Source organism: Drosophila gunungcola, unplaced genomic scaffold (genome assembly GCF_025200985.1).
Source record: "Drosophila gunungcola strain Sukarami unplaced genomic scaffold, Dgunungcola_SK_2 000018F, whole genome shotgun sequence".
NCBI lineage: Eukaryota > Metazoa > Arthropoda > Insecta > Diptera > Drosophilidae > Drosophila > Drosophila gunungcola.
Window position 1 is genome coordinate 375,642 of NW_026453200.1, and position 25,990 is coordinate 401,631.

General features: G+C 39.4%; 2 protein-coding genes across 4 annotated transcripts; one reads left to right on the top strand and one right to left on the bottom strand.

Moving 5' to 3' along the window:
- Positions 1-298: 298 nt before the first annotated feature.
- On the top strand, positions 299-10,456 carry LOC128263789 (homeobox protein onecut). 2 transcript variants are annotated; one of them, XM_052999005.1, is made up of 5 exons: positions 299-494; positions 997-2,817; positions 6,055-6,983; positions 7,923-8,101; positions 8,514-10,456. In XM_052999005.1, the coding sequence occupies exons 2-5, from the start codon at positions 1,040-1,042 to the stop codon at positions 8,988-8,990; spliced, it is 3,363 nt and encodes a 1,120-aa protein (XP_052854965.1). In that variant the 5' UTR covers positions 299-494; positions 997-1,039; the 3' UTR covers positions 8,991-10,456. The 2 variants fall into 2 exon arrangements, with proteins under 2 accessions (XP_052854965.1, XP_052854966.1); XM_052999006.1 differs by lacking the exon at positions 299-494 and adding an exon at positions 561-864.
- A 3,600-nt stretch (positions 10,457-14,056) lies between these two features.
- On the bottom strand, positions 14,057-25,954 carry LOC128263801 (43 kDa receptor-associated protein of the synapse). Of its 2 annotated transcripts, none has more exons than XM_052999044.1 (10): positions 25,771-25,954; positions 22,473-22,546; positions 22,323-22,405; positions 20,258-20,427; positions 20,005-20,189; positions 18,415-18,889; positions 18,251-18,349; positions 17,372-17,563; positions 16,225-16,424; positions 14,057-14,895 (listed from the first exon to the last, which is right to left on the bottom strand). In XM_052999044.1, the coding sequence occupies exons 2-10, from the start codon at positions 22,508-22,510 to the stop codon at positions 14,517-14,519; spliced, it is 1,821 nt and encodes a 606-aa protein (XP_052855004.1). In that variant the 5' UTR covers positions 22,511-22,546; positions 25,771-25,954; the 3' UTR covers positions 14,057-14,516. The 2 variants fall into 2 exon arrangements, with proteins under 2 accessions (XP_052855004.1, XP_052855003.1); XM_052999043.1 differs by lacking the exon at positions 25,771-25,954 and adding an exon at positions 23,706-23,883.
- Positions 25,955-25,990: the final 36 nt, after the last annotated feature.

Consider the following 25,990-nt stretch of genomic DNA (forward strand, 5'->3'; position numbering starts at 1 on the left):
TGCGTTGTGGCCGTTCACTTCCCTGCGGTTCAGTTCCGTTCTGTTTGGTTTGGTTTGGTTCCGTTCAGTTCGAATTGGGTATATTTCGCGTGAGGCTGAGACTCACAGAGCGCGGCGGTCACATAACAAACTTTCTGAAAAACCACCCACATGTGTGTACACACGTACATGCGTAGAGAATTTTCTAGCCGAAGGTTTCGGTTGTGAAAACAAACGAGGCGCAGTGACCGAGCCTCCAGCTCACCATCAGAAAGCTGCCTTATCTTGGAAAGTTTATCCTGGCCAGTGAGAGAATCGAACTATTTATTTGGCTTCATTTGACTCGGACTCGAGCTTAGATACTGGAACGTTCCAGTCAGGAAGGAGATCGAAATTGTCTCCTGATATCCACTGGGTGATTTGTGTAACAGTGCTATGCATACATTCGTTTCGAGATGCAGAAAGTGGGACGAAGACGCGTCTGCGAAGATGTAGCTTAGGCATTCAGATCCTAGGTAAATGCTTTTCAAAATCATGCCCTAGCTTGAACGCAAGGGAACCACCGTTTAAGCCAATTTGCTCACTTGTAAAAGTGAGGAAAATATTAGAAAAGTGCAAGCAACCCCTACCCTTTGTCCCTGCGTGTGTGTGTGGCGAATACACTCGCACACATGTATCTGTGTTTGTGTATTAATGGAGCAACCCTTAAGGTCGGCGACGATGGCAACGACAAAAAAGTTCTGTGCAACTAATAACAAAAAATAAACCAAGACGTAGTCTACTTCTAACCGCCGGGACTAATGTCTAAGCCAATCCCTTGTTATAAATCAAACCATTGGTATTATCTGAAATTAATTTGTAATGTTTTACGGTGTTAAGTGTTAGGTGTGTAGTTTCCCTAGTTTTTAGCTGTAGGACCGCTGGTTGTACGGCGAGATATCTAAACTAAGTTACATAAAATCAAACAATTGGCCTAAAGTGCACTAAACGGTTTTTGTTTTCACTTCTCCCTTGCAGATGCATTCGAATGGTAACGCAGCGCAAGCCACATCCATAAGGAATGGAGTCCATAAATGAGATAATTGACCATCAGACATTCAGCCAGGAGCTAGTGGAAGATGCAGCCGAGTTCATCACCGTGGGTCACCATTCGGAGCGCCACCATCAGGAGGAAGCACCGGACAGCGGCGAGGATCTAGCCCTGTCCATGCAAACGATGATTGCCTGCTCCAGGACCGACGGCGCGGGAGGGGAGAAGAAGAACCGCACCTTGTCCGGATCTGGGCCCGGACCGGGGTCCGACTCGGTCGTCATGGTGATCGATGCCCTGGGCCACAGCAGAAGGCAGGCGTCGTATCAAATTGTGCCTCAGCAGCTCCAGCTGCAGCCCAGAACAATGCCTTTGCCCTTTGGGCTCCTCCAGCAGGAGCGGCACCAGCACCAGCACCAGCAGTGCCAGGGACGCTTGGGCAACAGCAGCCCGGTGGACTTTGGGGCCTCCGACATCAGCTTGGACGGACTGACAGTGGACTCGATGTCGCAGGCGGTTCTGCCGCAGGGAATGGCCATTAAGCAGGAGCATAAGCTCCAAGCCAACAAGCGCATCCGGATGCACGTGGACGTGGCGAGCGTGAACGCAGGACTCGAAGTGGACGTCGACGAAATGGACGACATTTCCTCCGACGGCGTAGGGTGCGACGACGAGGGGGTCACCCTGAATCAGCACCACCAGCAGCTCCTGGAGCACCAGCAGCAGCAGCAGCAGCAGCAGCAGCAGCAGCACTACGGCCTGACCAGCCATCATCCGCATCACCAGGCTCACGCTCAGGCGCTCCATGGCCTGCACCACAGATCAGCCCAGCTGGAAATGGGCTTGGGAGGACTGCACGGCGAGGTCCTCTCGGTGATCGTTCACTCGCAGGACAGCGACAAGGACCTGGATGGCGAAGGAGACGCGGATGGGGACGGGGACGGGGACGGGGATGGGGAGGGGGAAGTGGAGGGAGAAATGGATGCAGAGGACGAGGACGACGACGATCGGGACTCGCGCAGTCGAGGGCAGCTGCTCAGCCACAGCTCGTACCAGACGCTGACCTCGGTGAACGACCGACTATCCCCGCCCGGCTTTAGCCAAACATCGTACGCCACGCTCACCCCGATCCAGCCCCTTCCGCCCATATCAACGATGTCCGAGAAATTCGCCTACTCCGGCCACATTTCCGGGGGAGACAGCGGCGACACGGACGTCAACGGAGCGGAGGGAGGAGGCGGAGTATCCGAAGGCGGCGAGGTCACCAACCAGTCTGCCGAGGCCGTGGGGACTGAACCGGGCTCTGGCGGCAACGTGGCCTCCTCCGGGTGCAGCAACAACGACTGCAGTTCTTTCTCTGCCCTCACCATGCCCATGGCGAGTGGTCACTTGGGCCTCGGCGTGCTGGGCGGCGTGCAATCGCCCTACTCCCCCTACGAAAAGCTGACCGCGATGATTTCACCTCCGCCCAACAACTACCTGGTCTCGTGCGATCTGCACGCCTCAGTGTCGGGACGCGTTCCGAGCTCAACCCAACTGCAGCTCAGTCACAACGGTCACAAAAAGGACCCTGCAACTGCCCACGGACAAGCCCACGGACACTCCGATGTCAACGGGGGGAAGTTCGCCTACTCCGGCCACATCTCCGGAGGAGACAGCGGCGACACTGACGTGAACGGAGAGAAGTTCTCCTACTCCGACCACATCTCTGGGGGCGACAGCGGCGACGCAGATGTCAATGCTGAGAAATTCGTCTACGCTGACCACATCTCTGGAGGCGACAGCGGTCCGGATGTCAACGGAGGAACGTATGTATAGAATAAAACAGTCTATAATGATTTCGGACATAAAGTAGGCTCAATAGAACCTTTCTATGTCGTGACTTGGATTGGTATGCCCAAACCTTGAAATTTAAAAATATTATTGCTTAAACAACTTTCACTCCGGGACCGAAGCGTTAACTTTAATTTCAAAAATCACAATTTTTATTAAGGAAAAAACATTTTGTCAGTATTATTCGTCAAACAAAAACACCTCTTAACGCGGTTAAAAATTCGTGACGATCGGGCCTTTCACATACAAAATATCTGATATCTAATTTTGTCACAAAAAATAAATAAGCGACTAAAAAATGCACAACTTTTAAAGTATTTCAGAAAAAAATTTCAAAGAAAAATAATGATAAACAGGACGGTGACTGTGAATCTTAACTCGTGACCGAAATATCGGAATCAAAAAAAAATTGATATGCATTTTTAGAAGTAACCAGGAAGAGTTTTTTTTTTTTTTGCTTTTTGAGCACTTTACAGTGAACAACGAGATTTTGGATAAAAAAAATCTGTGTTAATTTGTTATAACAAAAAGAAAAAAATCCTTACAAAAATTAAAAAAAAATATTGGACCCCTACCCCTCTTAAATGTTTCCATTCCTACACAGGCATTGGGATCAGGAAAGGGAACATTTAAAAAAAATATTTATTTAGTCCAATGCTAATTTGATGTAAATAAAAATTAACGAGAAAGTTGTCTGGCTCGCTATAACACGTTACAATTTTCTTTACTTCGTTGTTTTTAAGACATTTGTTTACATCTTGCTCACTTTTTTTACAAAGTATCTGATTTCACATAAGTTTGCTTAAACTAAGAATAGTTTGATGTTTAATTTTTAAAAAGGAATTAATATTGTACAAATATTTAGTAAAAATTTTTTGGTTCCTAACTAGAAACAATTTTTATAACCTTTTTTTTACCAAATTGCATGCTTTTAGGAGGCAGTGTTCTGTTCTGAACTGAGAATCTTGCGATCTTTTTTTCTTAATAACATTCGAAAACGTTCTTTCAGAAACAGGTTATATATATATCAAAAGTTGAGGAATCTCAAGGGCAAAAAAGTCTAAAAAAAATAATTAATTTTAAACGGTTGTATTTAGGCCAATTATGTTAAGAAAGTGTGACTAGCATTTGACAATACCTTTTAAATTATCTGTTAGTTTACAAGCTTAAAAGTTGTGCACTCTTATTTAAATATACCCTAACATTTAGAAATTCTTTCTAATTACAGGGAAATATTTAAATAAATAAATAAATATTTAAGTAAAATTGGGACTTGTTTTCAGAAACATTTTTCAAAATAACACGAAGGCTTGCCCTAAAAAGAAACTAACTCTAAAACTAGATATATTTTTTTATATAGAAATTCCTTTCTAAAAATTCTCAGCCTAACTCTTAAATTAAATAATTAAAACCGTTTGCTAAAACATAGAAATCATTTTCAAAAATGTCGAACCCAACCCTAAAATGAAACTAGCCCTAACAAGACAGAACTCTAAAGTCGTGTTTTCCGACTAGATACCCTTAACCAAGCCAAAAAAATTCAAACTAACTATTCCTCCTACAAAACAATCGAAGTTTGGGTGGCGCCATCTTTCGAACTGAATAGACAACACTAGAAGCGACAGTTCTTTCGTTTTGTCTCTTTACGGCAGCGACTACCGGCAAGCAGCGGCAGAGGCGCGGCAGAGCGCGAAAGATACCGATAGATATGACTGAAACACAGACACTGAGTCCAACACCTACGGTGTCAGGGTTTTGCGATTTGTTGGCATTAGAGTTCGTTTTGAAATAAACTTGCATGCCAAATCCAAAATCTCTAGCTTTTATAGTTTCCAAGATATCGACGCTTATACAGACGGACAGACAGGCAGACAGACGGAAATGGCTAGATCGACTCGACTATTGATCCTGATCGAGAATATATATACTTTACCTTACGAGTACTACTTCACTCACGGGTATAAAAATTTGTAGTTTCACCGCCCTTTCTCCTGAACCTATTAATTTTTATCAAGTATTAGTATGAATCCCTTTTCCTTTAGCTATACCTTTCGATTCTGCGGCTATAGTATAGTATAGGATAGTAGTATCGAAATATCGTGTGCACAGGAGATTACTATATAGAAAGGGCGGCGAATGTGACATAATAACCATTTTTATACCCTTGCAGAGCGTATTATAATTTCAGTCAGTAGACATTACCGACCCTATAAATTATATATATATATATATAGCAACAATCGGAAAAATTAATGGAAAAGGGAAATTGCTAGCTAAAGCTGTTATAGGAATAATCGAATAATTGAGTTGAAAAACATCAAGGCTTCAAGGTTTTTGAGCAATGTTTTAAATGTTTAACTTTAAACTTCGACTTGCCGAAGTTTTCTTCCCTTCTTTAATTTGGAGTTCTTGGGCCCGGTGTATTTTGTATATTTTAAAATGAAATCTTTTGAGCCTATGTGTGTTGGTTTCAAAAAATTGTAAGGGCTTAATCTAGGACCTTCGAATAATTTTTGATGTGTTGAGCCGATAATAAAAACCTGAAACCTTTGTACATATAGGAATTTTCGAAAAACTAGATAGTTAAGCGGGAAAAAAGCTAGCAGATGCTTAACTTTCTATACCAACAGCTATTAAACTAGTAAAACTACAGACAAGTGCTATGTGTCGTTTAAGAGGAAATTGAGATATTGCTAATCACGCTGCTTTAATGGTTGGTCTAAAAACCATAGTTTTAAAAGTATTACAAAAACTTTTAGTTTTAATAAGTTTATACACTTTTTAAAAAAATTTTCAAAATCGGCCCTTTATTTTTTATAAATATGAGCCTTTTATAAGCCCATTTGCAGTTCGACAGATGGCGCCACCTTAACTTCGATTGATTTGTAGGAAAATATATTGAATATTTGAGTACAGGTATCCAATAGTCGGAAAACTGCACTATAGTGTTATTCCTTGTTTTATATGTAAAACACGTTACCTTGATAATTGGTTTATATTAGGTTTTCTCACTAACTTTAACTTTAACAGTAGTAATAACAAACAGTTAAAAAAAACTTTTTAGCAAAGAATTAATTTCAATTTATTTGATTTACTTTTTAAATTGGATTGTTTGAGTTGAAGGTTAATCGTCTAATTTTGTTTGATAATAGTAAAGTGCGATTAGGTCAATTTAGCTGGGTTAACTCTATAACATCAAATGTTTTTTTAAGGAGTTGGCTTCAAATGCACCCCGACCGGGAGGTTCGACTTCACATGCCGGCCGATCTGGAGACAAGGTTCCACATGCCGCCGGAGCGCAGGGCGCGGCATGGCGGGGGGCACCTGAACCGCAGCCTGCCCCAGACCGCCGCTCCCATCGGCCCCCCGGACTGGAAGCCGGATGACTGGAAGCACGGGAATGGAACCATTGTCAGTCTGTCCGCTGACCTGCCCGTGGTTGTGTCCCTCACCCCCACACCGCCCCCCATAGCAGACGACTTGGCGGGGGCCGGACTCAAGTTGGGTGACCGCTTGTCCCCGGGTCAAAGGCCACAGTACTTCCTGGACAAGGGCCAGGAGCCCAGCGGCGTGCCTGCAGAGCAGTGCAGCCCCAGCCTTCACGGCTCTGCGCTCTCGGTCTGCTCCCTTCACCAGCAGCCCCAGGCAGCCCAGTTGAACGGCTTCCAGGGGGCCACCCAGCACACCAAGACCTTGGTCTGCGCCTCGCCCAAGGCGGCGGGTGCAGCTGCAGGGGGCGGATCGGGCCGCGGCGGAAGCACCGGCGACATGGAGGAGATCAACACGAAGGACCTGGCTCAGCGCATCTCGGCCGAGCTAAAGCGGTACAGTATTCCGCAGGCGATCTTCGCGCAGCGGGTGCTCTGCCGCTCACAGGGCACCTTGTCTGACCTGCTGCGCAACCCGAAGCCGTGGTCCAAGCTCAAGTCCGGCCGCGAAACTTTCCGCAGGATGCACAAGTGGCTCCAGGAACCCGAGTTCCAGCGCATGTCTGCTCTGCGGATGGCAGCTGCCCAGATTCCCCAGCGCGCGCCCTTGGGAGCTGGGACGCCGCTGGTTTCAGCAGCAGGACCAAACAGTTCTTCGGCGACCATGCCGACGGACTTGGACCTAAACGTCGGGCCTACGATGACCCCCAATGGTAAGTTTTCCACTACATCTCAAATTTAAACCCTACACATCTAAAACTTAAACACTTTACTCGTCGAATTGTACTCGTAAAATTGTACTCGTAGAGTTGTTACTCGTTGTATCGTATTGTATTCTTTGAAAAGAAAGTAGCAGGTGGAAGATGACGTTTCTAAACCTGAACCTAGCCACGTTTGTCTGTCTGTCCGTATGAACGCCGAGATCTCGGAAACTATGTATAATAGACAGAGATTCAGTGTTTAACACTCAGATTCTAGTTGTGCCCACGTAGCGCAAGTTAAGTTAAGGCCCGCTTTCAGTGTTCTACCTCTATTAGTTTCTGGGTCTAATTATCTACTTCTGTAACAAATTGTAATTTGAATAAGTAGCTAAAGGGCTGTCATAATTATCAAACATTTTCTCGCTCTTGAACATAGTTTTGCAGATATTGTTTTTGAGCGAATCATATCTAAATATTGCCGTTCCATGACACATAGATACATAAACGGAAGATCATTTACATATGTTTACTGAGTAGATCTGGTCCTTGCGGAACTCGTCTAGTCACCGGTTGGTATCAAGATTTTTGTTTGCGAGTAAAATGGCTTGACTTCTATAAGCTAAAAAAACAATTAAACTAATTTGTAATCTTAACCAGATTTTATCACATTTTGTTGGATATTATATGACATACCAGTTTTTTTTCATGAGAAGCTTCTTTTTGATACAGCCTTAGAAACAAATTATATAATTGTTAGTCCTGCCCTTGACGAAAACAAGAAAACTGCTTATTAGTTCATCCTCAATACGCTATTAACAAAGTTTACTGGACTAATCGAATATAACATTATATTATGGTTCTGTTTTTAACACTCAAACCACTTCTTTTATTTCATTTAACAATGATCTGGAACCATCGTTCGCTGCCGAATCACAACTGGCACAACCTCAGCTCCGCCCAATGAATCTGTCTCCTCGTCTGCAACTACACCTGTCATTAACGTTTCCGCTACCAACGTCGTTAATTGTCGTCGGAAGGAAGAGCCTCAGATCGAGCAAATGCCTCAGCCAAAAAAGCCTCGATTGGTCTTCACCGATCTCCAGCGACGAACACTACAAGCCATTTTCAAAGTATGTATTAATATGAGTGCTCCAAAAATTTGCTTAAATTGGCGATTCACTTTAGGGGGTTGGGTTTCAAAAGCCAAAAAAGACTGTTCTGTTGATTTTGTTTAGTATATGCACTGTCAATATCGTAGGGTAATTTAATAGAAGAACATGCGTATGAAAGATAATATTAATCCATTGCTATTTGTGATTTTTGTGACTGCTTAGCTATTTTTGAAACTTAGCTTTAATGCTCCATAAATACAATGTTTTTCATTTTCTAATTAAATCTTTAACTTAGTTAGGGTGTAATCGCCACTTCCATTCTTTTCACAGAATTGCTTTTTTCTAACAGCCATTAAAATGGAACTTCATTTTTATACATTTACCATAAAGACATTTTTAAAGGGATTTGTGCTTGTGTATTACTTTTTAGGAGACCAAGAGACCTTCGAAGGAGATGCAGGTGACGATTGCGCGGCAGTTGGGTCTTGAGCCCACTACCGTGGGCAACTTCTTCATGAACGCCCGCAGGAGATCGATGGACAAGTGGCGGGACGACGACTCCAAGAACACGATGCACCTAATGCACAACCGCCAGCAACAACAGGACGAGCAGGAGGATGACGAGCTCCACGTTCAGAGTCAGAACCAAAGCCAGAGTCACGGCAACAGTCACAATCACAGTCACAGTCACAGTCACAATCACAGTAACAGTCACAATCACAGTCAGGCCACGGGCAATAGTTTAACGCACGAAAACTACTCGAGTCTGCACACAACAGCCATGTCGCCCCTCGGAGCCTTCGACGAAGAGACCGACATGGACCTGGAGCTGGAAAGCCACGACTTTGACTTGGTGGACCCCGACGACCATGGGGACACCAATGACCCGACCGGGGAAATGTTGTGACAGCATAGCCGAAACGGACGTCGGAAGTGCACCAAGCCCGATATGCTGAAAACATGCCCCAGCACTCGCCACTTCAACCGCAACAGCAACCGCAACAGCAATCGCAACAGCAATCGCAACCGCAACCGCACCCGCACTCAGTCTCGCACGCACACGATCCCTTCGAGGAGGACGATGGAGGTCAGTATTCGTCGCATTTTGAGGAGGAGCGACGCAGACTGTAATGACAGTAATAGCGCGGAGAGCTCCCCGCACCAAGATGACCGGGATGAAGTAGCGTCGGACCATTTGCTTGGGGACGAACAGCTTTCAGACGGGAAGGGCCAACGGAAGCAAGGCCTCTGCTCAGACATACACGAGCAGGAGCCTGGTATCTTCATCGATGACATGGGCATCTCCAACTGCTTGGACGACTTGAAGGTGATGATAGTTTGCTGAGCACAGAAGGGTTAGGGAGTTGCCGCGACAAAAAGGTCGAACAAACATTTTGGCCTGTGTTTTGTTGATTTCGATTTTTAATTTTTAAGTTCACTACCAACCTGCAAAAGTGATTTTATTCTTAATTTTTAAAAACTAATTGTCACCGCTTTCAAAGCCTTCGCATTAATTAGAATTATGATTGAAAACCCAGCTCTGTCCGATTCTAACTGAAATGACTGAGACTCACCAGCCTGAGTGATTATTGAGTGATTTCCAAAAGTCTGTGAAAACCACTTGCCTAGGACGTTTTTGTGTTTTGTCACTCAATCACTCAATCACTCAATCAATAAAAATAGATCTGTTCTCGGGGACCGAAACATTGTAAATGTTTTTACCAGGTACTAGTTGAGTAAAGTGCTGCTCAGATAGTTAATATTTCACATTTTTTTAAAGGCTACGTGACTTTCATAATATTTAAATGTTTCCGGGCGGAATAACGTAGAAATTTCCATCGTTTCCAGTAAACAAATTACGCAAATCGATTTGTATTCAAAGGCAGCATTTAAAAAAAATGTACGATTTATACGATATATGTTATTGTTTTATCCTTTTCGGCAAAATATTCAAATGTTCATATTTTAGGTAGTTCGATTGTGTTTTAAAATAACAATACGCACCTTGGTTTTTGTTTTACATAAGCTTTCAAAATTGATCTCAAATATGTTTACCCTTGCTAAGGGTGCGTTTAATTTTATATTTGCTTGAGTGATATGGACATGGAGCTAAAGATAAAGATATAAAGATACTTCTTTACCAATCTAAGTATATTTTTCACGAATCAAAGTCGATGCCTTGAATTTTGTCCTTATGTCTGGACATCGATATTAAATAGCTCCATTGCATTCATTTAAAACAAGAAGGAAAGCAAACTTCGGCAAGCCGAAGTTCATATACCCTTGCAGCTATTGCATTAATTAAATACTTTTGAAAACATTTAAATTATGATTTACTTGAGTATGTGCTAAAAAAAAACATTGAAACTATGATTATTTGCAGCTCAATTATTAGATAGTTATTTTATATATTTTTATTATTTCTATGGGAGCTATATGCTATAGACGTCCGATTTTGATAAAATTTATACCATAATTCTGAAATAATTAAACATTGCTATATGTCGAAGAACTAAACAAAAAATTAAAAAACAGAAAAGTTATAATTTTTTTCATTTATTTTTCCGATTGTTCCTATGGGAGCTATATGCTATAGTCGTCCGATTTTGATGAAATTGAAACCGTAATTCTGAAATATTAAACCATTACTATATCTCGAAGAACTAAACAAAAAATTAAAAAACAGCAAAGTTATAATTTTTTTTCATTTATTTTTCCGATTGTTCCTATGGGAGCTATATGCTATAGTCGTCCGATTTTGATGAAATTTAAACCGTAAATCGGAAATATTTTACCATTACTATATGTCGAAGAACTAAACAAAAAATTAAAAAACAGCAAAGTTATAATTTTTTTTCATTTATTTTTCCGATTGTTCCTATGGGAGCTATATGCTATAGTCGTCCGATCCGGCTCGTTCCGACTTATATACTACCTGCAATAGAAAGACAACTTTTGGGAAAGTTTCATGCAGATAGCTTTAAAACTGAGAGACTAGTTTGCATATAAACGGACGGACAGACGGACAGACGGACAGACGGACATGGCTAGATCGACTCTCCTAGTGATGCTGATCAAGAATATATATACTTTATAGGGTCGGAAACGTCTCCTTCACTGCGTTGCAAACTTCTGACTGAAATTATAATACCCTCTGCAAGGGTATAAATATAATTATTTATTTGGCTAATAAGATAAGCCTCGGTTTCTTAAGCTTTTTATATGGGCATTGTGGCTTGGGCTGATTACAGTTTTACCCATTTGAAACGCTATTAACTTATTTGTTTTTGTGTTCTCTATAAGAGTTTAGCTTCCCTATTTATCATATATTTATTTAATTATCTTTATATTTATCAGCAGTTTTTTTTGTCAGAGCTTATAAAATCGTTTGCTAGAGTAGCACCCAGATGAATTTTCCACTGACAGCTGATTTAATGAAACCGTTCCAAATATTTTTCATTGAATTCAATTGTCCGACTGTTTTTGCCGACCATTGTGACACGATCACATTTATCGCATGACTTTTAGTTATTCAATACGAAAATGCAGTAAGAGTATGCATCTAAAGGGCACTCGTTTCAAAAGTGTAAGAGTATAAGAGTGTAGGCAGTTCTTAAACAATTTCAATATACAAACATTTTCATATATAAAGTTTACCTCCTGTTTTGTTAAGCATAACTTCACTGGCAGTTAATGGCAATTGGCCTTAGGCAACTGGATAAGGGTATTTGGAAAGAAGAAATGTGTATGTATGTAGATATATTAGTTTGAATAAAATTAAAGAAATGTAAATGGAGAGTCCCAATTGAAAGAGAAAACATATATAACAATGTCAAAATAACTGTATCTAGTCAAATTAATAATATAAAAAGAAATCAACCTTAAACGGTTTATGCAAATATTATATTTAACCTAAAATTATTAATTTCACTAAAACACTCTAGCATAATCATTCACATTTATAAAGGTAATAATGTACCTTCGTATTTACGTTTTTTAATACTAATACGGGCCAAATATTGATTTTAAATGTGAAATGTGAAAATGTCAGACCTGACAGACTAAAAATCGTGAATAACAAAGAGTTTACAAATCGGGTTTTAATATAAGAAACTGTAAATAAATGAAATATTCAACAAACCCTTCCAGTTAAGTTTGAATGCAGATATTCGATAAAAACCGCTTACTTCATGGAAGAAAACCACAAAGAACTATGATTCATTATTAAACGATACCAAATGCTTAACAATACTCAAATGTCAATATAGCAGGCATTATGTTAATATCTGTAGGATATATTACGCAATTTCGCAATAGGAATACGACCCTCGATGTATGCTAGTCAATTTAGTTTAAATACAATTTAGCAACCTACGCGAATGAAGGGTGGGCATGTTTAGGCACATTCATATTTTAAGTATTTATGTAAAAATCAAGCAATGCAATAATAAATTAAAGGCAAACTTAACTTGTAAGTACCTCTTTATGTATATATGGGGCTAAAGTTGCTATACAGCTTAAGATTATAATTTTGTTGGACTTTATACCCCTTCCTGGTTGACTACTCGTATTGTACTCTTTCGAGGAGTATTTAAGGAGACGAAGGAAGCCTTTTTGACCAGTGACCAACAAACCAGTGGCTTTCACAAAGTTTCTCGACAAGTGGTTAAAAGTGCATATTCTGACAATATTAATTTGAACAATTATTTGATGCTTAAATTGGATTTAGCGATCGACTCACTGTGTAAGTCTAATTAAGTTTAGTTATTTAGCAATCACATTCAAATTAGTCAGCTTACTTTCACATCGATTAATAGAGACATCACGACCGATACCTACAGTGAACGCTCGCAAACACAAACACAGTACAAACACAGTTTTGAAGACTGATTCAAAAAAACGAACTTGAAACGCGTTTAAAACATTTATTGTGGCTTTTTAAAATTGATGAAAAAACTTAAAATGGAACGCGCTATATAAGTTGTTTTAAGAATTTCGAATTTGTGTTTGGCCAACAAATAGTGCACTGTAAAAATTCAGTTTTGAACTAAAATATATATATATTATTGACTATAGCCGGTCGATCTAGCCATCTCCGTCTGTATGTCTGTCTGTCCGTCAGGACAGGCATAGTTCTGTCATCTTCTAACACATTGCTTTGGTTTTGATTGCTGAAAAGTTTCTTTACCAAACAATAATTTATTTAAAAATTTGCAAAACAACGGATTATAGATTATTGGATTCCTGACTGTCTGCACAATATATTGCTCGCTTGATTGTAACCTTCTCAGTCTCAACGACCTTTTTCCATACTTCATCGTACCTGGAGAAGTGCTGATCAGCCAGGCCATGTTCCGTCAAGCGGAAGATATGATAATCAGGACTAGCAATATCTGGGGAGTACAATATGAGTTTCCAAGTGCAGGTGGGCCAAAAGAAGTTATCCGACGATGTCAATTTTTATCTAAATGAAAAACTTTGATTCCTATTTTTGGTTATGTTTATTTGAACCCTTGGAATTTCTTTGGTCAAGTCAAGAAGATGATTTCGGCCAAAAGGGAGGCGTCACAATTTATTGCCAACGGACTTGTTTTATGTCATTTTTCATCACTTCGCCAAAAACTTCGGACGACAGCTTCTTTCGCTCGTGTCAAAAGTTATCCTTTGGGGCTTCTGGAGTCTTGGGTTTGTTCATGAAGACAGGGGACTTTAAGAAACCGCACAAAAAAAACGTCTGGAACGGCTTAATAGGGCGATCTGGCGGGACAGTGCAAGTCGCCACAACGAGAGGTATTACGATTTCGGTCCGCAAATCGTCCACTTCGTCCTTATGGCGATTATTCCACGTGCTTGGGGAGCATATCGCCCCATTGCTTGTTACACATTACACTTAACCGAAGAGTAAGAAGAGTAAAAAATATTGACCAGACTTATGTTTTTGTTCTGTGAGCCCCAGCCTTAAAACAATATGTGTTAACAACACATAGTAACGATTTATTTTAGTTTTTACATTCTCGTGTGTGCATTTTACTAGTGGGAAAACATTTTAATATTACCTGAAAATGTTTGTAACCTTAAAACTTGAACAATACACAAGACTTTTATATATTTTAGGTTGGGCAAGGTACTTTAGGTAAGTAATTAGTTAGAGTGCAAGCTTAAGCCTTATTTAAAATGCCAGCTGTCTCACTTGCTCAAATAGGGCTTAGATTGTAGAAACTTAAACTGTTGTTAACTTTTGTGTGCATTTAGAATGCAATGTTCTAGAATTCGAAAACCAAATAGTCTATCTATAATAACGAGCGATAAAATCACGATCCTGATATTGCACTTTGACTCCGTGTCCCGGCGTTTAAAGGAACCCTCGGTGTCACCATCCCTGCCACAGAGCCCACATCCATCAAAACATGTCCTCGTGCTCACTTCAAACAGTTCAAACAGATGATGTCGCATTTTGCCCGCTGTCGATCGTTAGGCTGGATGCCCGCATACTCAGCGAAGCCAGCGACAAGTTGCTGTGGTACATGCCTTTGGGGGACAACAAGGTGCTGCTTTCGGTGTCCACTGCTGGCTTGTTGACGTGGCAAAACGCGACCGAAGGGAGGAGGATGTCGGAGTTCATCCCTAGGAGACCGTCAACCGACAGGGCATTGGCATTTAGGGTGACCGTCACGGCGCTGCCTCCGTCAGTGCTCTCGCTCTCGACAGGTGCGCTGCCGCAAAGATGTATGCGAGAGCTCACCAACTTGTTGCAGGCGGGGCATGATCGTGGTGTGTTCTTGTCCCGACGTCTCAATATTTCGTAGGCACATCTGCAAAACGCCACATAGAAGTATAAGAGCAAGAATCAATTTGAAATAATTTAATGTGTAATTTAGTTTAGTCTTTGATCATTTTTTTTTGCTTGAGTTTTAGGTGCTACCATTGTTTTTAGAAGTCTGCAACAACGAAAAAACCAAAATTACCGGAAGAACTCTGCACAGAACAAAACAGTATATTGTTTTCGTTGCAAAGTATGTAACAGGTAGAAGGAAGCGTTTCCTTTGGTAAAGATCCAGATGCCCGGGAGCTCGGATGGAAGGTTCTTTTGCAACAACCTCGCACCAAGTGATTACCACCTGGTAGTCTGAAGTTGGCCACAAAATAAAGAAGCGAGCATCTATAAAAGGGGCATTATGAAGTTGGCTTCCCTTTGGGAACTAGTCATCGAACAAAACACCCTTATATATTATTGGTCAGAATCATCTAGCCATGTCCATCTAGTCTGTACGTCCGCATCAACGTCGAGATATAATATTTGACTTGCAGATTCCAGGAATTCTTACGCAGCGCATGTTTATTACAAAACGGAGCCACGCACACTCCAACGACCTTAGTTATTAGGCTCTGTGTAGACACAGAAATTTTTCAAAAAAGTTATTGGCAAACATGTTTTATTATGGCGTCACTGTACAATTGCAAAACGGAGTTTGTGAAGGAAGAGCAGCGGAGAGCACACATTTTTTGTGTGAGTAATTTGCACGGGAAAACATTTTAATGTGTGTGTGCCGACAGAGGTTTTGTACTCTTCGCGTGTGCTCTGCCGCTGCTTCGCCTAAGATATTGTCGCTGTAGCGGGGGTAAGGTGCTGCTCGCTCTTTACTGGTAGTGTGGTCAATGCAGTTCGGCTTATGGCGCCAGCTATAACCCTATATTTTTAACTTGTTAGATGAGTAACTTGTTTATATTAAAGTCGGTTCAAAGGGTTCAATTTTGAAAGCTTTAGCGTAAGGGCTCGATCTGTTTTGGGCAGCTTTCTAGTATTGAAAAAAATCACACAACACTGTACTTTAAACTTTTCCAGAACCAACTGTTTGATGTTTTAAAATACTTGACTTAAATGAGAAGTAATAATTTCTAACTACAAACAAAACAAATTTTTTGTTTGCTATGACGGTTTTTTTCTTTGTTGAATCTCCTCCCTAAGAAACTAACGACAAGTAATAAAGTCTTAAATCTATAAATTTAGTTGAACCCCATTAAAAGAACCATTTGGTTGATGAGAGGCCTCGCTTGTGTTCTAGTTTCGCAGAGAGGCTTCGCTTATAGTTGGGCAATTTCTTCTTCTTTTAACGGATAAAATATCTTAAATATAGGCTTACCTTGCATGGAGAATGTGCGCACAAGGCAGAGCTTCCAAGTTTTCCGGCCGAAGGCCAAACAACTCGCCACACGCGCCACAATTCAGGCCTAGCGCAGCGTCCGTCTGATTGGCCAAACGAAAATGTGTGTTGTACTGATCCTCGTCGCCCAAAGCGCGGTAGATAAGTGCCAGTCGACAACGAATCTTGCGGACCAGAAACTGAAAAGCACAAACACCACACAAGCTTGAACACACAGTATAGGCCACATTTCCGACTCTACACAGTATATATATTCTTGATAAGCATCACCAGTTTATTCGACTTAGCCATGTCAGTCCGTCGGTCTGTCCGTTTCGAAGCTATTTCCAAATTTTGACCTACTGATAAAGTTATTAGTATGACCATATCATATGGCACCCATAGGAACAATCATAAATAAAAGAGGAATTGCTTCGCTGTTTTTTATTTTTTTGCGATTTTAGTTTTTTTTTAAATACGGAAATAACTTCACGATTTTTAATTGATTTATGCATACTTCGATATAATCGTATAATTCCAAGAAAAATCATAATAGCTTCATTGCTTTATAGGCATAAAATTGGAATAAAGCTGTTATAAATATTGTTTACATTTTGCCATCACTGCTAGGGTATATAAACTTCAGCATGCCGAAGTTATCTTTTTTTCTTGTTGTTATTTCATAGTCTGTGCACTTTTTTTAAAATACCCAAATGAGTCTCTCCACTAAAAGTAAATTAACCTATTATACCAGATAATCTTGAATTTTGAAGTATTAACGTTTTACAGTAAATAAATTAAAAACAAGAAAGAACGCTATAGTGGAGTTCCCCGACTTTTAGGTTACTCAGCCAACAAACTTCAAAGTAAATGTTGCCCCACACAACAATCAAACTGCATTACCAACACTAGAAGCTTACAGTTCATTCGTTGTGTCTCTCTACACCAACGATCACCGGCAGACAGACAGACGGACAGACAGACGGACATGGCTAGATCGAATCGGCTATTGATCCTGATCAAGAACATATACTTTATAGGGTCGGAAACACTTCCTTCTACCTGTAACATACTTTTCAACGATCACAATATGCCCTTTTACTCTACGAGTAGCGGGTTCAAATACATGAATATCTCTCACTCTTACCTTGGCCCCGATTGAGCTTGCAACTTCCAGAAGTCGTGTGTTGAATTCCAGTGGTCTGCAGTTGCAGATTTTGTTTTGAAGACGCAGTGTTTCCAGGCAACGGGCCGCTCCGTCCATAGCCTCCATTTGAGCCATACGATCCCCTAAGCTTGCTGACGTTCCCATTGCCTGTTCGTACTGCCGGAATGCCCGCTGAAATAATTTGTTGTTAAGTATGAGTTGAAAGTGTTCTAAGATAAAGAAGTATAAGAGAGCCTCTGAACAGGATAAAAGAATGTATTGCAAAATATGTAGCCAATAGGGATCTCAAGCTTAGTTAGTTTCTTTTCCACTATTTGTTTGAGTTGTATTTGGAAAACATTCCGTCAGTGGATTTCGACCCACCCTAATGGTGTAATCAGTGTTGGGAAAGGTACTAGTTTTTCCGAACCAAAATTGTTATCATTTTGTGGTCAATGATATCTTGGCAATTAAGACATTATAGAAACATAATTATATCTTGTTTATCCGTTTAAGCTTACTTATATTTAAGTTGCAGTTTAACAATTCTATTTTTTATTAGCATATTGGCGAAAATAATACAAAATTAAATTGAGTGGCATTAAGCCAATTTGAAAACAAAAATAAATACAAATATTTCATTACCTAAATACTTGACATAGCATATTCTTAAGTTAAATAAAAAAAAAAAAAAGTAGTTTACCTAGGTAAAATTTACAAGATTGCGTTTAGATCCGAAATAATTTCAATCCCACAAATAGGCCAAAAAACCATAACGCATAATGTTTAAAATAACGATCTTTACTAAACGAGCGAAATAATGGACTCTTTGAGTCATTAAGCTATTGTTGCAGAGAGTAAGTATTATACGATACTTACGTCCATGTCCATTTGTTTCCGGTAAATGTCACCCATAACGCGAACACTTCTCGTGTAAGTGGCTTGATCCCCAGATATAAGCGAAAGCTTTGTGGCCTCCTAAAACGGAGTAAAGGTCAACTGTGTGGAACACGAGTTGGGTAGATGGTCCGACTTGACTCTACCTTACAGTAATCTTGTGCGTCTCCGAGTTCGCCTTGCTTTCGCAGAGACACAGCCATTCGCAACAACGCGGCTCTGTGGTGACATGAGTTGAGGTCACCCAGTTGTAGGGAACGAGACAGGTCGTAGGCCTTGGAAGCATACGTTGCGCTCTTGTCGTTATCTTGAAGCCGTCCAAAAAGCTCAGACAGCGCAACATACACTTGTAGTTCTAGTGATGGATCTCCAATAGCGGTTGCGATTTTGTAAGCCCCCTGTAAGCCCTCCAGTGCCCTAGAGAAACCTCCCATTTCCAGATATACTCGTGCCACAGTCAAGTGGACTAGCCCACTTCGACATTTGGTGCCGCACTCATTGTAAAGTGAGTGCCGAGCATAACTTAGGGATCTCTCCAAGCCCCCCAAACAAGCGTGAGCTCTACTGAGGTTAAGGTACGTCTCAGCCCGCATATTTGGTGAATCCAGTTCCTCTGAAATTCTGAAGATAGTTTACAAATTCATGTATATGTTAATATTTTCAAATGATCCAACCGATGACACTGCGAATCAACAAAAGTGTATGATAATGCAAGTAAATTTTAAAAATAAATACATATTTAGGTGTGCTAAATCCGAATCTGGCAACGAAGACGTTTCATTACGTCACTGATTCGATTAATTCTTAGAACTTTATATCACACTGAATACAACAACAATCAAAAGAAAAAGAGTTACTGTTAGTTACTGTTTTGCAGTAAGTTCAACCAAATAATAGCAGTTAAATGGAAAAATACCAATGATTAAAGTAAACGTTAAGTTGTACCAGAAAAACTTTAAAGTTACCCTAATTACAGCAATAATAGGACTGCCTTAGTCCATCCTAATACTTTTGTTTTGGCGGAGGTCTTCGCGTACAAAACACCCTCTCGTTCCTCATAGTTACAATAATGATTTATAGATAGATTTATGGAAGTGATAATGACTGTCTGTAGCACCTAATTTATATTTGAAATCTCCAAACTAGCATTTAAAAATGTTTATTTAAATTCTTGTTTTGAGGAAAAAAAATCTCTTAAGCTGCGGTATGCACTCCGTTCTTTAGCAAGACTTAGAATCTTTTTAGAACTGTATCTCTCCCGAAGTTGCTTATGATGAGTTCTTACGGTTCAGGTAACAATAAATGCCCTTAAAGCTTTTTTAAGCCAATACTATATGTTTAAACATTAACACGGTTAAATATAAGTATATGAGCTGATAATAGCAGCCACTTGGGTCCTCCTGCGAGCGGTCAAAGAATGTCTTTGACTATAAGTGATATCAGGGTAGCTGTGATCTCCCTAAGATTGTTTTCCCAAGATAGGGATAAACAAGCCACTCCGTGGGATATTAGAAACAAGATAATAATAATCCCGATTATAAGATCCAGAGCCATAATTTACGATCAGTTACCTAAACCATGCAAGGGAACAGTATTGTAGCAGCACTTGTATTCTGTAAGTGCAGGCCACCTGAGCCTCCAAATGCTAGCACTACTCGCAAGATACATTTGCCTATATAGTTGTTACATAGACTTTTAGTTTTAAATTCGGCATGGCGAACCTAGCTATAACTTACCCAAGCTGCTGATGACCAAATTCTATAGCCTCGCGGAATTTCCCCCAGTCCATGTGAGCCTGATACAAGTATCCCAGAAGCTGGAAGCAGTCTTCGCGTTGGCAGGTCCCTTTAAGCGCACTGCGCCATGTACGTACGGCCTCCGTTTGATTATTTTGCTCATACAGACGTCGACCTCGCTCGATCTAAAGAGCGCGTTTTAACAGACAGCCAATATCCAATATCCAATATCCAATATCCAATATCCACTTACCTTTCGTTTTGCTATATACTGCTTCAGGCTTTGTTGACATGACAAAAAGCATCCAATTACAGAGCCCGACCTTAATAGCCCCTGGCTGGCCCAGAGGGATCGGGATCGGACGTCTGGGCTGGACCCATATCCCGCCAGTCGGGAAAAGCTTTCATCTAATTGACATAAATCTGCAAGACGTTAACTGTATTAAAGTATGGAGACACGTATTTTTGCTCTGGTTGACATAATAGGGGTATGCGACTGGCAATTAATTAATTTATTTGTGTTTGATTTTTTGTTGAAGAGTAATCCCAAATAGTCAAAAAGAAAAATGCAGAAGTTCTTAAATTTTTTTTAATAACGCAGTGGATACGAGCTAAAGCAGGGACCGTTATCGTTTAAGTTTTATTTTAAAAATCACAGTTTTCAGTTTTTTTTTTAAATCAAGAATAATGATTGTTTTTGAGCAAAAAATAAAAATAATAAAAAAAATCATTACTTTTAATAAGAAAAATAAAACTAAAAAATTGTGATATTTATTTTATTTTTGTTGGATCAAAATAAAATTTAGGTTGAAGCTGCGTCTTCTGTGTGAGTTTTAACGATATTTTTCGTAGACCTATACAACGCCTCTAGAGGTACAATCAATAACAATAATAAAGCTAATATTTTATAATTTTTATTTTAGTTTTATAATTTTGTATGAATATTATTCGCCCACCTGCTAGCAATTTAAACTATATCAGAGAGATACGGGCACAGAACGTTAATTTAACTTAGGTAATGTTACTAACGTTTAGTAAAAGCCATACTAATGTGACTTTTGGGTGTGTAGGGTCATAATAATAAATTTAATGTTTTCAAGAATATTTAGTTTTTGCAATAGCTGCAAGGGTATATGAACTTCGGCTTGCCGAAGTTTGCTTCCTTTCTTGTTTTATTTCATTTTTCCAATTTTTTCTATAATAGCTATATGCTTTAGATGTCCGATCCAACTCGTTCCGACTTATATACTACCTAAAATAAGAAAGATAGATTTATGAAAGTTTCATGCAGATAGCTTCAAAACTGAGAGACTAGTTAGCGTATAAGCGGACGGACAGACGGACAGACGGACGAACGGACGGAATAGGAAGACAACTTTCGGAAAAGTTTTAAGTAAAGAGATATTAAAACTGAGAGAATAGTTTGCGTAGAAACGAGACGGACATGTCTAGATTTATTCTCCTAGCGATGCTGATCAAGAATATATATACTGAATAGGGTCGGAAATACTAAAAGTAAATATGCTGTGTCAAAATGTAAGAAAAAGGTATGCATTATTAACAACCCAATTAAAACTATTTGGTGTTCTTCCTACTTTAAACTTTGCCACTTTTGCGCACTTTAAAAAAGGTTTGCATTTGTTTATTTATGACCATACCAACAGTATCGCCGAATATATGAACATAAGAAATATTGAATCTTTACTTTAGATTCTTGAATTGCTGTTCAACAAAACTTATTGTGCACAATGTAATTTAAGGTGTAAATGTGCTTTTAATCACTTTATAAAAGTAAGCTTACACAAGTATTGAGGAAAAAGTCTGTTTGACGAAGAGGCAGCAAAATTTTTGTTTTGGCATCGAATCCGTCTGGCTAATTTTTTTTTATATTCTTGAACCACTCTTTCTTAAGTTATCTTACATCGGATACAGTTATTAAAACCTCTCTTCAAATTAAAATACCACAAAGCAGTTGCTTAACGAAGTAAAGACAATAATTTTAATTTAAAATTTATAATTGGCTTAAAAGTTGTTTTCTTTCACTTATAAAAACTATATTAGAGGGTGCCAAAGAAATCTCCGAGGTTTTGAAATATTATATACGGAGTGTGGAGTGTGATGGATTTTGTGTTTTCGCTTAACAGCAAACTTGATACCTCCATAAGTGTTTTCGGAACACCGAAATCTATTATAAATGTTTTAGTCTCTTCTTGTGAAATAAATAATCGTAATATGTTATAGCACGCAGCTAATAGTATGTTTATTTATTTAACAAGAAAGTGCATAAGTTGTATGTTAAAAAAGTTTTTATTGCTAACCGTTTGAGTTTTCCAACAGGTAACGTGATCCATCAGGTGATGTTAGTAAATGTGTTGCAGACAGATTCTGGCTAGGTGGGATGCTAAAAGTAAACATCAATTGTATATATATATGTGTACATTCATGTAAAGAGATCTAAGTTTCAATACCTAAGGAGATCCTTAGAATCAATGCTCTCCCATGACATGACAAGCTCCTTTCTTTTTGATATATTGGGATCGCACTGAAAAAAATAAAAAAGCCATAAACCACAATAATTCGCCTAATAATTGGAAATTTTGCACACATTTTTGCTTCTTTTTCTTTGTTTTTCTTAAGAATACATAGCTCACAAGGTTTTTCAACTGAATCAACATTAAGCCCAGCGGTGGCTCAATATCCTGATTTTGAAAAACAGTTTTGAATAAGTTAAATAGCAAGTTAGTAGCATGTACTAAGTCAAGAACAAGACTGAAAGCAATTACCCATCTCGTACGCCTCAAAAACTTTTTTACAAGGTGAGAGCAATAAATCTTTAAACATTAAAGAAATTTGAAAAGGTATAATTTTGGCACCGCCATTGCACCCAAAAGCTAACTTATAGTTCTTACTGAAAAAGATATGAACAGAATTATAACAAATGTATTCCGACAGGTTTGGTTGCAATCAGCGTTCCTAACCAGTACTTAACTCACTTGGCCCAGGCCTTTCGGACTTTGCACTAACAAAATTGGCGCCCATCGAAGGGTATTTAAATTTAACTTGATTAGTGATTTAAATTTTTTGGTCAGCCCTTACAATTACGTATAGCTTGTTGGAGACTTTTCTGCTTTAAAAATGTTCCCATTTGTTTACATTCTTGTCGTTGCTTTGTAGCATTTGACTGAAATATATATTATTGCTGTTTTTTCCACTTTAATATTGTTTTAATCGATTCGTATTGTACAAATCAAGACAAAAATCAGCTGTTCTTCTGCAATATATATATTTTTTATTTTCATTTTCTGAATTGGGTAACGGTTTAGATAAAGTGAATTTATCAGTTAATTACGGAATAACATTTTTTTATAAACATTAATAAAAAAAACGGAACTTTACTGCCTAGCATATTTGCAAGATTTAACTTTTCGCACTGAACAATAATTATCCTACTACACTGACCTTCCTTGCGTACATATTTAACTTCTTTAGTTAGGTCCTTTATTGTTTTAATTATTTACTAATGACCAGTAAACTGACAATTTGACGTCATTCCTTGAACCTTGAGCCAGCTTTAAAATATTTTTTACGCAAAAGTTATATGAGTGACCTTGCATGAATGCTTGATTCCACCACTCTCAATGAAATTTTTTTAACACATGAAAACCCGACCTAATATTATCACATAAATATTATTGACGTACGTATAGAACTTTTGATGCGACGAATCCTTAACACATTGCACCAACAAATTTCTACTAGCTTGACAATTGATTACATATTTGTAGAACCCGTAGGAATAAGCACTAAAAATATCTGCGTTGTCTTTGGGCGTCCGACAATGTACTAGTCCTGGTCGGTCCTTAAAGCATCTCGTTCTTGGTCTGGTTGGTGGTGGGTTTTCATCCACTGCGGGAGGCTGCGCGTAGAGACTCGCGAAAATCATTTTTGCTAAAACCTGTTCAGTGGAACCAGTGTGAGTCTGAATTGCTGACTCTTTTTTCGAAATTGTAGGTCTTGGGCGGGCGGATAGAGAGACATGGCTTTTAAACCGAAAACCGTTTTATGCTGTTAACTGAAACCTTTAACTTTTACTCGATACCTAATAATACAGATCACTTAAGACAGAAACTTGTTCAATAAGATTACTAAATCGAACTTTTGCTTTAAAGGGTGAACTCAACAAGTTTTGAAATGTTGGGTTTTAGAAGCAACAGTATTTAACTTAAATTAATTATTATTTTAATATTCTAATAGATGTATCCTAGCGTTACAAGTTTTAGAAACTTATGAATTATTACGCTAGACACCATATTTTTATAATAAAGACAATTTAAAACGGACAATATTTCTTTAATCTCTACACAGTAGCTTTCAAAATGCAAATTTGAATTGTTTTCCGTTTGTCCACAAGTCGAGCTGACTGACAGTAAGACCGTAAAGCCTAGTACTCAGATCGACGTACAGTTACGCCAGCGTAAAAAGTTAATTCTTTCTAGTGTGACCAAAGTTTTGGTCTACAGTCTGATAGCCTGGTTAAATGTGCCTGATGCCATTGGCGCATTAGCATTTAGCTAACGCTACTCCTATATGTGAGAGGCACGAACAGCTGATCTGGGCTTGTTTACTTTTGAATTTTCGCAAGTAAAAACGAAATGAATTAAAAATCATGAATTTGAGCGAGTGTACGGCCATCTTTAATGCCCAACAGGACATCCATATCCATGGTGTTATTTGACGGGTTTGCAATGGAGACCACCACCGTTTCTAAAAAGGGCAGGGATCCCCGTATATGTGGGAGTTATTTCATGCCAGAGATCCAGCAGTAATCCTTTGTGGTACTGCGAGCAGAATTTGCAGCGTGCTCTCTTGTTTTCAGTCATTTTTATACAAAATGGATTTTATATTCGAAAGAAATCAAAAATTGCGCCAATACTGCATTAGCCTTATGGAATTCCCTGTGTAAATAAGTGCGCATTAGGCTAAATGCGTATTAATGCGTCAATGGAATCCGACTATAAAACTTAAAACTAGAGCGCTGAGCGCAGAATAGCACTCTCCAAGAGCGGGAGAGTTCATTTGAATTAATTTGAGCCCAACATTACAGCGCCTTCGTTATGTTCCGCGGCCTAAACAGTCATGATTTAAAGGTTCTTTCAACTCAGTAGAATCTAAAAAAATCAAGAAAGAACTCTACAGTCGAGATTCCGGTCTATTAGATACCCGTTACTCAGCAAACAAACTTCAATCTAAATATTCCAGTTTGTCGAACTGCATAGCCAACACTAAAAGCTAAAAGCGGGGTGCACCCCACCCCCCGATCACAGTTCATTCGTTCTGTCTCTCACTGCAGCGGTCGAGCAGCGGACGAGCAGCGGCCGAGCAGCGGGAGAGGGCAGCAGAGAACTTAACAACACTATAACTTCTAAAATAATAGCTCGATTTGAAAATTAAAAATTTTTGTGTTTACCGAAAGATATGACCGAAACACACATCTACGGTCTTACATGTCTGAGAGTAACGATACATACTTTCACGATTTCTGGGTTTTAAGTGGACTTGGGCTGCGCAGGAGATACTAGAATCTGCATGCCATAGTTTCCGGACGAATCGACTTTCATACAGACGGACATGGCTATTGATTCTGATCAAGAATATACATATATACTTTATAGGGTCGGAAACGCCTCCATCTACCTGTTACATAATTTTCAAAGAATACAATGTAACGGGTATAACAAAAAATCCAGACGTGGCATTTGAACTTACCCAGATCAGATTTCTGACCAAGCGTCAAAGCCGCTAGGCTCCAGAGTTGGCAGCTTGGCCAATAATAAGCTGTGAAAGCAACGTTCATCAAAATTCACGGCCAGTGACGACGATTTCTAAAAACTTTTTTATATATTAGTGACGGGTTTTTCCAAAAATTGGCACAGCGTTGGTGCGTCACAACGGGAACTGTTTCCAATAATACATTCAATTTGGACTC

Coding starts and splice junctions, on each gene's coding strand:
- LOC128263789 (XM_052999005.1), top strand. CDS start 1,040: ATGGAGTCCATAAATGAGATAATTGACCATCAGACATTCAGCCAGGAG. Junction 2,818..6,054: donor CCGGATGTCAACGGAGGAAC/GTATGTATAGAA, acceptor TGTTTTTTTAAG/GAGTTGGCTTCAAATGCACC. Junction 8,102..8,513: donor CACTACAAGCCATTTTCAAA/GTATGTATTAAT, acceptor ATTACTTTTTAG/GAGACCAAGAGACCTTCGAA.
- LOC128263801 (XM_052999044.1), bottom strand. CDS start 22,510: ATGTCATGGGAGAGCATTGATTCTAAGGATCTCCTTAG. Junction 20,428..22,322: donor CCTGTTGGAAAACTCAAACG/GTTAGCAATAAA, acceptor AACGTCTTGCAG/ATTTATGTCAATTAGATGAA. Junction 16,425..17,371: donor CAAGCTCAATCGGGGCCAAG/GTAAGAGTGAGA, acceptor TGTGCTTTTCAG/TTTCTGGTCCGCAAGATTCG.